We start from the raw sequence: 11,746 nt of genomic DNA, 5'->3' as shown, positions 1-11,746 counted from the left end.
AGTGAGGGGCCTACACTGTGCCAGCTCCAGGGAACACCTGGTAGACACAGCCAGGCCACTTACCATCGGGGTGACCTAGCACAGGCTTAGCTCCCTCTGGACACCCTAGGGTCTCTGTCCATCGGAGATGTGGGCAGAGACTTGGCATTGTATTAACCTCCACTATTCATTTCTGGTCCTGTGTCCCCATTGGTGGGGGGATCTGAAGCCCCTCCCCATTTAATGTTGAAAATGGCAGAGAGAAGGGTGACCAGAGAAAGGCAGAGAGCAGATCCCATTTATTGGAATTTCAGTGACAGCGGAATGAGAGAGGAAGGCTTCCTCCTCCCCTGAAACATGCCGTCCTCTCTGCCCTCAGGGCTCAACACAGGGGTAAGACCCCCACCCGGCATGTCCCCCAGAGGGCAGCACTCCAGGGCAGGGGGGAGGGAAGGGGTGCTCTACGCCAGGCTGGGGAGCTGGGACGGGAGGGAAGACGTGCACCCTCACCTCTTGGCTCAATCCCTCTCCCCAGGACCTGGTGTTGCCCCCAGTCCCTGGGGTGGGCTGGCAGACAGGGCTCATGCAACAATGAGTGGACAGGAGGTGGCACGGAAACGTGGCCTTGTTGCCCCTTGGCAGGGGCGGGAGGACTAAAGGGGCCATGCTGTGGCCACAGTGGGTCCGAATGAAAGTATCTGCAGTGTACGTACAGGAGGGTCAGAGAGGGGTGTCTTCTGCCCCAGGCTGTGCCGGGGGACGAGGGAGGGGAAGTACAGATGGCACTGCCATGCCAGGGGCAGGGTCCAGGCCAGCCATGCCACCTGAGTGGGCACAGCGAGCTGGGGCTCAGCTACTCCTTGGCGCGGCCAATGATGGTGAGGATGTATAGGAAAATGTTGATGATGTCTGTGTACAAGTTCAGCGCAGCAAACACGTACTCCTCTGGGCTCAGGGACAGCTGCTTGTTCCCCAACAGCAGCTGGGTGTCCACTGCCAGGAACTAGAGGTGACAGCACAGCAGTGTGAGGGACAAGCCTGCCTGCCCAGCATGCCACCCCCAGCCAAGGCCGCCCCTCGTCACTCACGCAGGTGAAGAGCAGAGCGCCCAGTGAGGCGTACACGATCTCCAGGATGCGGTTCCGGATGAAGATGCAGAGGATGGCAAAGATGAAGAGCACCACCATGCTCACCAGGAGCACACCCATGCACGAGGTGAAGTCGTAGCGGGTCTGCAGACAGGAGAGGAACGGGCCATGGGGCTGGGCCTGAAAGGCCGCTCAGCCCCTGGGGCCACAGCGCTGCCATGGGAGGCCCCTCACCTGCATGGAGAAGATGACCACCGTGAAGCAGACGACTGTGGTGATGCCCACGGCCATGATGACTGCCTCAGTGTTGTAGAAGCTGGCGATCATGCCCACCATGTATGACAGGCTGGCAGTCAGGACCGACTGGGGTGGGAGACAAGGGTTGGCCTTGATGTGTGCCCCATGCCACCCCCGCCTGCCCCTGCTTCACGAGCACAAGGAGAATGATGGTGACCAGGCCCGGAATAGTGGGAGTGTGGGACTGCATGGTCGGGCTCGGGGGCCCAGAGGCTCAGGTTTGGGGGTTACCAGTGCGACAAGGTTCCAGGGGTGCTTTCGCCGGAAGTCCCCACAACAGCTGAGGACGACGAGGGAGATGAAGAAGACGGCATAGGAGACATAGTAGGTCCAGACGTTCTGCCGGACAAAGCCCTTCACCTCCCCAACAAAAGTGAACACGGACACGGTGGACAGGGTCACCGACAGCTGCAGGGTCAGCACCAGGAACACCTGGGGAAGGAGCCGCTCAGAGTCATCCGCCGGGTGCCACACCCCACACCGCCTCCGGGACAACCCCACCCACCTTTCGGATGAAGGCCTGTCGGATGCTCTTGTCATCCCAGTTGGTGGCAGGGAAGTCCTGGTTGTCATAGTAGGATGGGGGACCCTCCTCCTGGTAGTTTCCATGCTGGGGTGCTGAGGAGCAGACATGCTGGGTCAGTGCCACTCATAAGCACCCCCTCCCCGCCCCCCGCCCTTCCCTTCCTGAGACTCACAGTCAGGGTCTTGTCCTGGGAAGACCTGTGGCTGTCCATAGGGGTTGGGGGGGAAGGGGCTTTGAGGATACGGCCCCTGTGGGTAGCCCCCTTGGGGGTAGGGGCCCTGTGGGTAGCTCTCTTGTGGGTAAGGACCCTGTGGGTAGCCCCCTTGGGGGTAGGGACCCTGTGGATAGCCCCCTTGGGGGTAGGGGCTGGGGCCATGGGGGTACCCTGGCTGACCGTAGGGGGAGGGCTGGAAAGGGGGCTGAGGGTAAGGGGCCCCAGGGTAGGGAGGCTGAGCATAGGGGGGCATGGGTGGCTGGGGCCCCCCCGGATATCCAGGGTTGGGGGTAGGATAGTTGTCCCCAGACACCAAAAAACTCTTTTCATGGGACATGGCCTCGGGTTCTGCGGTCCACCCCTAGAGGAGACAGAAAGGGAAGAGTGGAATGGTCGGTTTGTCCCACAATGTCAGGATGCTGCCCTGGGCAACCCCACCTGCTACCGGAAACCCAGACGGAAGAAAGGAGAGCCTGTGACCTTTGCCTTGGGCTGTGGGGAACCCAAGAGCCAGGGCCCTGAAAGGCAGGTGGGGACCGGACCGGGCCCTGGGGCCTTCTAGGCCGCCTCTAGGGTGGGGGAGGGGTGGGCGAGGGGACAACCGCCAGCCTCGGGATCTGGGGCTTGGGCTGTCTCTTACAAGGAGCCGGAGGCCTGCACTGCTGTCGGAGTCTCCCCCGGGTGGGAGCTCAGCAAGTGGGAGCTGGGGTCTCGGGTCTCGGTAGGGGACGTGTGGGGTGTGCCCGGACCCTCCCCTTCACATCCTGCCCCTTAAGCAGCTTTAAGGGGCCGGAGCCGGTGGCTATTTCTATCCCAGGAAATCCCCGGACCATCTGTGACCAACGAGGGCCTGAACCTCCCTCCCCCCAAGAACAGGGCCCAGTGGCCCCTGGCTCCGGATGCCGGGGTGGGGGGATCAGGCCTGGATCGGCTGCCGGTGCCTGCCAGTGGGGTACGCCGGGAACAGCGGGGTGCGGGGGTGTGTGGGGGATGGAAGCGACCACGGGGCGTGCGGGGAACAAAGCGGGCGTGGGGCGAGGCGAAGCGGGTCGGGGGCTGCGGCCGCGGCACCGGCACCAAGGGCGGGTGGGCCCTCCGCGGGCCGGGGGCTCACGGGGCCGCGCGTCCCGCCGTCGCCGCAGCGCGCCGCCCCTCCCGCCGGCTCCAGGCCGCCGCGGCTCCCAGCCCCCACCGCCGCCGCCACCCCCGACCGCGAGCGGCCGCGCGTCCCGGCCGGACCCAGTGACCGACCCGAGGCTGCTCCGCTGGGATGCGCAGGACCCGCGTGGGGGCGGGGGCGGGGGCGACCGGCCGCGCGGCGCGGCGGGTCAGACGCACTCCTGGGCTCGGGCCGGGGACTCACCGCTGGCGGGGCGCCGCAGGCCGGTGCGCACGGTGTCCGCTGCGCGGCCGCGCGGTGATGGCCGGTGCGCCCGCACCCGCACCCGCTCGGCTGGGCCTGCGCCTGCGGCTCGGGAGACGCAGCGGGGCCTTGTGACGGGGCGGGGCCGGGGGCGGGGCCTTGTGACGGGCGGGGCCTTGTGACGGGCGGGGCCTTGTGACGGCCGGGGCGGGGCCGGGGCGGGGCCTTGTGACGGCCGGGGCGGGCCGGGGCCTTGTGACGGGCGGGGCCTTGTGACGGTCGGGGCGGGGCCGGGGCGGGGCCTTGTGACGGGCGGGGCGAGGCCGGGGGCGTGGCCGGCCGGCCGGGCGAGCTGGAGGCGGGGCCCGGCGGGCTGCGGCGGGCGGGGCTTCCGCGGACCCGCCCCTCTATGCCCCGCCCGCCGCCGCCCTATGGGCCCCTCTTTGCCCCGGCCCCAGGCCCGCGCCCCTCACCCCCAGACCAGAACTCCTGGAGGCAAAGGTCTCCTCTGGCCAATTTGGCCCTTCAGGGAGTTAAGAAATTTATTCCTAAATGCGGGATTTGCGGAAGTTGCCCAGGACTGACCATCCCGTTCTCGGCCTTAAAACACGACGTTCACTTCTCCTTTTCATCCGGTCTGTTCCGAATCAGCAGGCCTGATCGTTTAATTCCCAAATCAAGGCCTCATTGTTTAATTGCCCCATTTCTCTATCAGCCCAAACTCTGCCTGGCTTGCTACTAGACACCCTTATATAAATATTTTAATTGTTGTCGGTGCATAGTAGGTGTCTACGTTTATGGGGTACATGGGATGTATTGATGCAGGCATGTGGTGCATGATAATCGCATCAGAGTAAATGGAGTATCCAGCAGTTCCAGCATTTGTCCATGTTACAAACGATCCAATTATAATCTTGTAGTTGTTTTAAAATGTACCATTAAATTATTTTTGAGTACAGTCACTCTCTTGTGCCAGCAAATACGAGGTCTTATTTCCACACTAGAGACTCTTAATGCTTGCTTGTTTTCCTGATGTCCTCACAAGCTGCGAGGGGCTGAGGCCTGGGGATACAGCAGGACTGGAGGCCAGGCCACCTCCCTGCTTGGCTCCTGAGTCCTCCTGGAGGGGCAGTGCCTGACACAGGCAGGGTGCATCCTGCTGCCAGCCTTCCCACCTGGGGCGTGGACCCGACCTGCCCTCCTGCCCTTGGAGGGCCAGCCTCTCTCAGACTGCTCTGAGTCCTGTACCTATGGTGTACTGGTGCAATGTTTAGCAACCGGACCTAGTGAGGGAAAGCCTGGGCTGTGTCTTCTGCACATGCCCATGGTGTGCATACCCCCACCAAGGCTGGTTTCAAGTTACCCCCAGTTGAACAACCAGTCCACAGAAATTCCTGAAAGCGTACCAGTCTGCTTGTGGTGTCAGTGGTGCCTGTGGCAGGCCCTCTGCAGCTGGGGTCGGCATCATGGGTCACCTGTGATGAGCTCTGTAAGAGGAAACATGGAAAAGGCAGGGATGGATTTACGTTTGTAGAAGCAGAAGCTCACAAATTTGAGAGACCTTTAAGAAAAATAAAATGCAGCCAGGTGTGGTGGCTCACACCCTTAATCCCACCACTTTGGGAGGCTGAGGCAGGCAGATCACCTGACGTCTGGAGTTTGAGACCAGCCTGGCCAACATGGCAAAACTCTGTCTTTACTAAAAATATAAAAATTTGTACCAGCCGGGCATGGTGGTGCGCACCAGTAATCCTAGCTAATAGCAAAGCTGAGGCAGGAGAATCGCTTGAACCCGGGAGGTGGCGGTTGCAGTGAGCTGAGACTGTGCCATTGCACTCCAGCCTGGGCGACAAGAGCAAGACTGTCTAAAATAAAATAAAATAAAATAATAAAATAAATATAAAATAGCTGGGCGTGGTGGCTCACACCTGTAATCCCAAGCACTTTGGGAGGTTGAGGTGGGTGGATCACTTGAGGTCAGAGACCAGCCTGGCCAACATGGTGAAACCCTATCTCCACTAAAATACACAAATTAGCCAGGTGTGGTGGTGCGTGCCTGGCAGTGTGCACCTGTAATCCCAGCTACTTGGGAGGCTGAGGCAGGAGAATCACTTGAACCCAGGAGTTGGAGGTTGCAGTGAGTTGAGATCACGCCACTTCACTCCACCCGGGGCAAAATAGCAAAACTCCATCTCAAAAAGAAAAGGGCAGAGTAAGGGAGATCATGCCAAAGGGATGGTCATGGGGGTTTGTGGGGAAGGCAGGGGCTAAGCAGAGGGAAGAGCCAGTCCTAGGCCACTGAGGCAGGAGTGACCTGTAGCTCTGCAGGAAGAGGAGCCTGGAGGCCTCTGAGCATCAGGGTGTGCAGGGGGCATGGGGCCAGAGAAGGAACTGAGGTCTGGTCAGGTGCAGCACGGCAGGTCCTCAAAAGGACTTTTTTTTTTTTTTGGAGACAATCTCACTCTGTTGCCCAGGCTGGAGTGCAGTGGCATGACCTCAGCTCAATGCAACCTCCGTCTTCCAGGTTCAAGTGATTCTCCTGCCTCAGTGTTCCCGAGTAGCTGAGATTACAGGTGCCCACCATCATGCCCAGCTAATTTTTGTATTTTTAGTACAGACGGGTTTCACCATGTTGGCTAGACTGGCATCAAACTCCTGACCTCAAGTGATCCGCCTGCTTCAGCCTCTCAAGGTGCTGGGATTACAGGCATGAGTCACCGCGCCCGGTCCCCAGGACTTTGGTTTTTACTGTTGCTGATGCTGGGAGCTGTCACTTTACAAGGCCCACCCTGACCCCTCTGTTGAGGACCCACCGTGGGAGTGGCAGACAGAGACTAGTTAAGAGGTTAGTGTAGATACCTAGCACGAGATGCTGGAGGCTGGGGCCAGGGTCGGGGCAGCAGGGGTGCCACCTGTTCAGGGCTAGGACTGCAGGCTGGCCAGGGCCTCAGCCCCTGGAGGGAGGAATAGCAGGGGTGAGGCTGGGTTTTAGTGGGCTGAGGGTGAGTGGGAAGTGGGGGATGGAGAGCAGTAGTGGGCACAGCTCTTTGAGAGGCTGGAAGCAAACGGTGCTTGGGTGATGTGGGGGGCTTGTGGCGAGTGGGAGTGTGGATTCTGAAGGCACTGGCCAGGTGTGAGGCCTGGAGCTGCTGTGAGCCTGTCTGTACCTTCGTTTCCCCTTCTGTGGTGAGGATTAGTGGCAGCGAGGAATGCAGTGGTGCTGTCACCCTGTCACCTTCTGGGGTTACTTGTGACGATACCAGTGATGGTGTGAGATGAAGCGGTGCAGGCGGGGGAGAAGGCTGCAGGAACGGCCAGGCAGGACCCGAGGCCGGAGGGAGGCTGTGCTGGGATCCACGCTCTTGAAAATCAAGGGTGGGGAGCTTCCTGTGCTCTGCACCTGACGGGTGTGAGGGACCAGGAGCAGGGTTGAGAAGTTCCCTGGTGGCGTTGAAGGCCAGCCTCGGCTGGGGCTGGGCCCGGAGATCCAGTACTTTGTGGGCAGAAGGTGTTATGGACACAGAGGCTTGGAGATCCTGAGTGAGGGGCAGTGACTCAGGCCCCTTGGTGGATTTAGTGGGGAGAGTGATTGGCCACTTTCCTGCCACGGAGGCCAGGGGAGTGGAGGTCCACCAGAGGACACTCATGTCCACCCTGCCAGCCAGGGTCTGGAGTGGGCCAGATGGGGCCAGTGGGCTGGGCTGGGCTGTCTGGAGGGTCCCCAGGGGTTTAACCTGGCCAACACCTCCTGGTCAGCTGGGGGTTGGGGCTGCAGCAGGAGAAGAAGCATTTGAGCCCCAGTACCCAGGCCTGAGCCAGGACCCAGCTGCTCCCTCCCTCCCTCCCCCCGGCTTTCAGTTTCACTTTTGTTTTCCCGTACCGTGCAGAGTTAGGCTTGCGGAGGGGCAGGCGCGGGAGTCCTGGCTGAGCCCATGGGCTGAAGGTACTGCGTGTGAGGCCATCCATAATGGGGGAGCGTTGAGGGCACACCTCAGAGGGGCCTGGGAGGGGTAGGACGGGTGGAGTGGGCTGCTCCTCTACCCACCCGATGCCCCATCTAGGGTTGCAATGGCGGAGGCACAGGCGGGGGTGGCAGTGGAGATCCGTGGACTGTCCCCTGCTGTGCCAGATGAGCTGCTCACGCTCTACTTTGAGAACCGCCGACGCTCTGGAGGGGGACCTGTGTTGAGCTGGCAGAGACTGGGCTGTGGGGGTATCCTCACCTTCAGAGAGCCTGCAGGTGAGCAGGATGGCTGAAGGGGCAGCCTGGGTGCCCTGATGTTCCGATGCCTGACGTCTTGCCCCGTTCCTGCCCTCAGATGCCGAGAGGGTCTTGGCCCGGGCAGGTCACGAACTACATGGTGTCCAGCTGAGCCTGCGGCCAGCTCCCCCACGAGCCCCTGCACGCCTGCTGCTCCAAGGACTGCCCCCTGGCACTGCACCCCACCTCCTGGAGCAGCATGTCCAGGCCTTGCTTCAGGCCTCGGGGCTCCCGGTGCAGCCCTGCCGTGCCCTGGCCAGCCCCCGGCCAGACCGGGCTCTGGTCCAGTTGCTGAAGCCCCTTTCTGAGACAGGTGAGAGGCGGGGTGGGGGCTGAGGTTCTGGCTAGGGAAGGTGCTCTGAGCTGACCTGCATATTCCCCACAGATGTCCGTGTCCTGGAGGAGCAGGCCCAGAATCTGGGCCTGGAGGGGGCCTTGGTGTCTCTGGCCCGGGTGCCCCAGGCCCGGGCGGTACGTGTGGTGGGGGACGGTGCCTCTGTGGATCTGCTGCTGCTAGAGCTGTACCTGGAGAACGAGCGTCGCAGTGGCGGGGGGCCTCTGGAGGGCCTGCGACACCTGCCTGGGCCCCTGGGCACTGTTGCCTCCTTCCAGGAGTGGCAAGGTGAGTGAGATGGGGCAGACTCAGCCGACCCTCCCTCTCCTGCAGAAATCTGAAGGCTTTCTGTCCTTTCCCTTCCTCCAAGTGGCAGAACGGGTGCTGCGGCAGGAACACCGGCTAGAGGGCTCAGAGCTGAGCCTTGTCCCCCACTATGAGGTCCTGGAGCCCGAGGAGCTGGCTGAGAACACCCGTGGAGGGGACCACCCGTCCACCCTGGGGCATATGGCCATGGAGCATGCCCTCCTGAGGACTGGAGGGCTGGCGACAGCTCTGCAGGGTACAGAGACTGTGACAGTGAGCTCTGGCGAGGAACCAGGGCAGTCAGGGGCCTCTCTGAGGACAGATCCCATGGGGTCTCTGGAAAAGGCAGAGCCAGTTGGCTCGAAGCCCGTGGGGTCTCTGGAACATGAGGGGCTGGTAATCCTGAGGCCTGTGGGGTTACAGGAACAGGAGGGGCCCATGAGCCTGGGGCCTGTGGGGTGTGCAGGCCTGCTGGAGATCTCTAAGGGGTTGCTGGGGCAGGAGGGCCTGGTGGAGATTGCCATGGACTCACCAGGGCAGGAGGGGCTGGTGGGTCCCCCGGAGATCGCCGTGGGGTCTCTGGAGCAGGCGGGGCCCGTGAGCCCAGGGCGTGTGAGGCTTTTGGGGCAGGAGGGCCTGGTGGAGACAGTGCTGTCGATGGAGCCAGGCGCGATGCGCTTCCTGCAGCTGTATCATGAGGACCTTCTTGCGGGCCTGGGAGACGTTGCCCTCTTCCCACTTGAAGGATCAGATGTGACTGGCTTTCGGGTGAGTGACCCCTCAGGACTCCTAACCTTCGCCTCCCCTCCTCCGACTGGGTACTCAGAGTGCCTTTCCTATGCTCTAAACCTGCAAACCGCCCTTCTGCCATGGCCCTGCAGCTGTGCGGAGCCCAGGCCTCCTGCCAGGCGGCTGAGGAGTTTCTGCAGAGCCTGCTGGGCAGCATTAGCTGCCATGTGCTACACCTGGAGCACCCGGGCAGCGCCAGGTTTCTCCTGGGCCCAGAAGGGCAGCGCCTGCTCCGTGGGCTGGAGGCTCAGTTCCAGTGTGTCTTTGGGACGGAGCGCCTGGCCACAGCCACCTTGGACACAGGCCTTGAAGAGGTAGAGATGGAGTCCCACCCCTGCCCTCCCCTTTCTTACACCTCTGCCCCAGGCCTCCTCTGCCCTTGTCCAGAGGCCGGTGGCCCTGATATCCTCTCCCTACAGGTGGACTCTACTGAGGCCCTCCCGCTGCTCCCTGGCCATGCCCATGCCCTGTGGGCCCCGGACAGTACAGGCAGTGACCAGGAGGACGTGAGCCTGGGTAGGGCTACCTGGGAGCCCGCAGCACATCCTGTGGCCCTCTCGTGACCTCACCCCTGCCCTGCTCTATGCTCCCATCTGTCTAATGACCCATCTTAGGCCCACCCTGTCACCCCCTAAACTCATTCCCCATCTTTCACCCATTCCAACTCCTCCTGGGCCCAGCCCCTGACCCAGTGGCCTCTCCCTGCTCCCAGAGGAGGTCCGAGAACTGCTGGCCACCCTGGAGGGCCTAGACGTTGATGGGGAGAACCGGCTGCCTCCAGATCTGGAGGAGGAGAAGCCTCAGGAGCACCCGGAGGAGGAGGCGACCCCAGGGCCTGAGGAGGATGAGCCTGCAGCCCCCAGCACTGGGGCCCCGAGGCGGCTGGAAGAGGAGGCCGCGCTGCAGCTGGCGCTCCACCGGTCACTGGAGCCTCAGGGCCAGGTGGCTGAGCAGGAGGCTGCTGCCCTGCGGCAAGCCCTAGCTCTGTCCCTGCTGGAGCAGCTTCCATTGGAGGCAGGAGACCCCCCAGATGGGGGAAGTGATGGCAGGGCCCAGCTGGTGGTGCACTCGGCCTTTGAGCAGGATGTGGAGGAGCTGGACCAGGCGCTCAGGGCTGCCTTGGAGGCCCACCTTCAGGAGGAGACGGTGGGGCCCTGGCGCCGCACACTGCCCGCAGAGCTGTGCGCTCGCCTGGAGCGATGCCATGGTGTGAGCGTCGCCCTGCGTGGTGACTGCACCATCCTCCGTGGCTTTGGGGCCCACCCTGCCCGTGCTGCCCGCCACTTGGCAGCACTTCTGGCTGGCCCCTGGGATCACAGTTTGGCCTTTCCCTTGGCAGCTCCAGGCCCTACCTGTGAGTCTGCATCCTGGACTGAGAGACGGTGGGATGGGCTGGCTAGCGGGGGCTAGTGCCTCAGGCACGGCGCTGACCTCCTTTTCCCCATGTCAGTGATGGAGCAGACGCTGGAGGCACCCTGGAACAAGCTGGAGCGTCTGGCAGAGAGCACCGGGGAGTTCCGGGAGGTGGTGCGGGCCTTCTACGACACCCTGGACACCGCCCGCAGCAGCATCCACGTCGTTCGCGTGAGTGCCTGCGCTGTCCCTCTGGCCCGTGGCATCCTGGGCTTCTGCACCATCAGCACTGTGCAGTCTGTGGCCTGTCCTCTGGCCTACATCAAGGTCAGCTGACCAGGAGCTGACAGGCTCCCAGCCCTGGTCCCTGCCCAGAGGGCATTCACAAAGTAGGGACACAGGAAGGAACAGAGGTTGGGGGGCCCTGGGATCTGACAGGCCTGAGTGAGGGTCCCCAGTCTGCTACTCCTGGCTGGGTCACCAGGGACTACGGGACCAGCTCCATGCCTCAGTTTCCTTTTTTGGAGCATGGGGCAGTGATGCCATCTCGTGGCCATTGTGAGAATTACGCGTTCCACAAACGTGTGCCTCGTGCTGTTCTGGGCGCTCTTCTGCCTCCACAGAGGGCAGCTGCCGCAGCGCAAGGCCCTGGCAGCCTCCTCCTGTGTTCTTACTTGCTGCACTTGGCAACCCTGGGCATGAGCACATTTCAGAAAAGTCTGGGAACAGTTGGTTGGGAGCCAGAGTTTTTGGTTCCTTCACCACCCCAGACAAGTGAAGGGAGAGGATGCTAAGAAGGAGGGACAAGGGAGGGCAGGGAAGCATGCGTGCGTGGGGTCACCGAGGCAGCGGGGTCAGCAGAGGCAGCAGGGTCACCGAGGCAGCGGGGTCACGGAGGCAGCGGGGTCACCGAGGCATTGTGGTCATGGAGGGACGGGGTCACGGAGGGAGCGGGGTCACCGAGGCAGTGGGGTCACGGAGGCAGCGGGGTCACGGAGGGAGCGGGGTCACCGAGGCAGCGTGGTCACGGAGGCAGTGGGGACACCGAGGCAGTGGCGTCAGCAGAGGCAGTGGTGTCACCGAGGCAGTGGGGTCACCGAGGCAGTGGGGTCAGCGGGGGCGGGGGGGTCACGGGGGGAGGGGGGTCACCGGGGGCAGGGGGGTCGACGGAGGCAGTGGGGTGACAGAGGCAGTGGGGTCACGGAGGCAGTGGGGTCAGCAGAGGCAGTGGGGTCA

The 11,746-nt window shown here is 62.6% G+C and overlaps 2 protein-coding genes across 2 annotated transcripts in view; one reads left to right on the top strand and one right to left on the bottom strand.

Annotated features, from left to right (window-relative positions):
- Positions 1 to 255: 255 nt before the first annotated feature.
- GRINA (glutamate ionotropic receptor NMDA type subunit associated protein 1) lies at positions 256 to 3,594 on the bottom strand. The gene is made up of 7 exons (XM_032255878.1): positions 3,468 to 3,594; positions 2,063 to 2,465; positions 1,870 to 1,982; positions 1,596 to 1,796; positions 1,302 to 1,430; positions 1,068 to 1,211; positions 256 to 982 (listed from the first exon to the last, which is right to left on the bottom strand). The coding sequence occupies exons 2-7, from the start codon at positions 2,439 to 2,441 to the stop codon at positions 833 to 835; spliced, it is 1,116 nt and encodes a 371-aa protein (XP_032111769.1). The 5' UTR covers positions 2,442 to 2,465; positions 3,468 to 3,594; the 3' UTR covers positions 256 to 832.
- Positions 3,595 to 7,276: 3,682 nt separating this feature from the next.
- The window catches only part of PARP10 (poly(ADP-ribose) polymerase family member 10), an 8,201-nt gene continuing 3,731 nt past the window's right edge, over positions 7,277 to 11,746 (top strand). Inside the window, exons 1-9 of the mRNA XM_032255869.1 lie at positions 7,277 to 7,410; positions 7,529 to 7,707; positions 7,787 to 8,041; positions 8,114 to 8,350; positions 8,433 to 9,136; positions 9,250 to 9,471; positions 9,577 to 9,673; positions 9,870 to 10,511; positions 10,608 to 10,741. Coding sequence (XP_032111760.1) covers positions 7,536 to 7,707; positions 7,787 to 8,041; positions 8,114 to 8,350; positions 8,433 to 9,136; positions 9,250 to 9,471; positions 9,577 to 9,673; positions 9,870 to 10,511; positions 10,608 to 10,741 — 2,463 coding nt within the window. The 5' untranslated portion in view covers positions 7,277 to 7,410; positions 7,529 to 7,535. The remainder of the gene's footprint in view (positions 7,411 to 7,528; positions 7,708 to 7,786; positions 8,042 to 8,113; positions 8,351 to 8,432; positions 9,137 to 9,249; positions 9,472 to 9,576; positions 9,674 to 9,869; positions 10,512 to 10,607; positions 10,742 to 11,746) is intronic.

Source organism: Sapajus apella, unplaced genomic scaffold (assembly GCF_009761245.1).
Source record: "Sapajus apella isolate SASKATOON/1434 unplaced genomic scaffold, GSC_monkey_1.0 scaffold3, whole genome shotgun sequence".
In the NCBI taxonomy this organism is placed as follows: Eukaryota; Metazoa; Chordata; class Mammalia; order Primates; family Cebidae; genus Sapajus; species Sapajus apella.
Note: the sequence above shows the minus strand (reverse complement) of the source record. Positions and strands in the feature narration are given on the sequence as shown.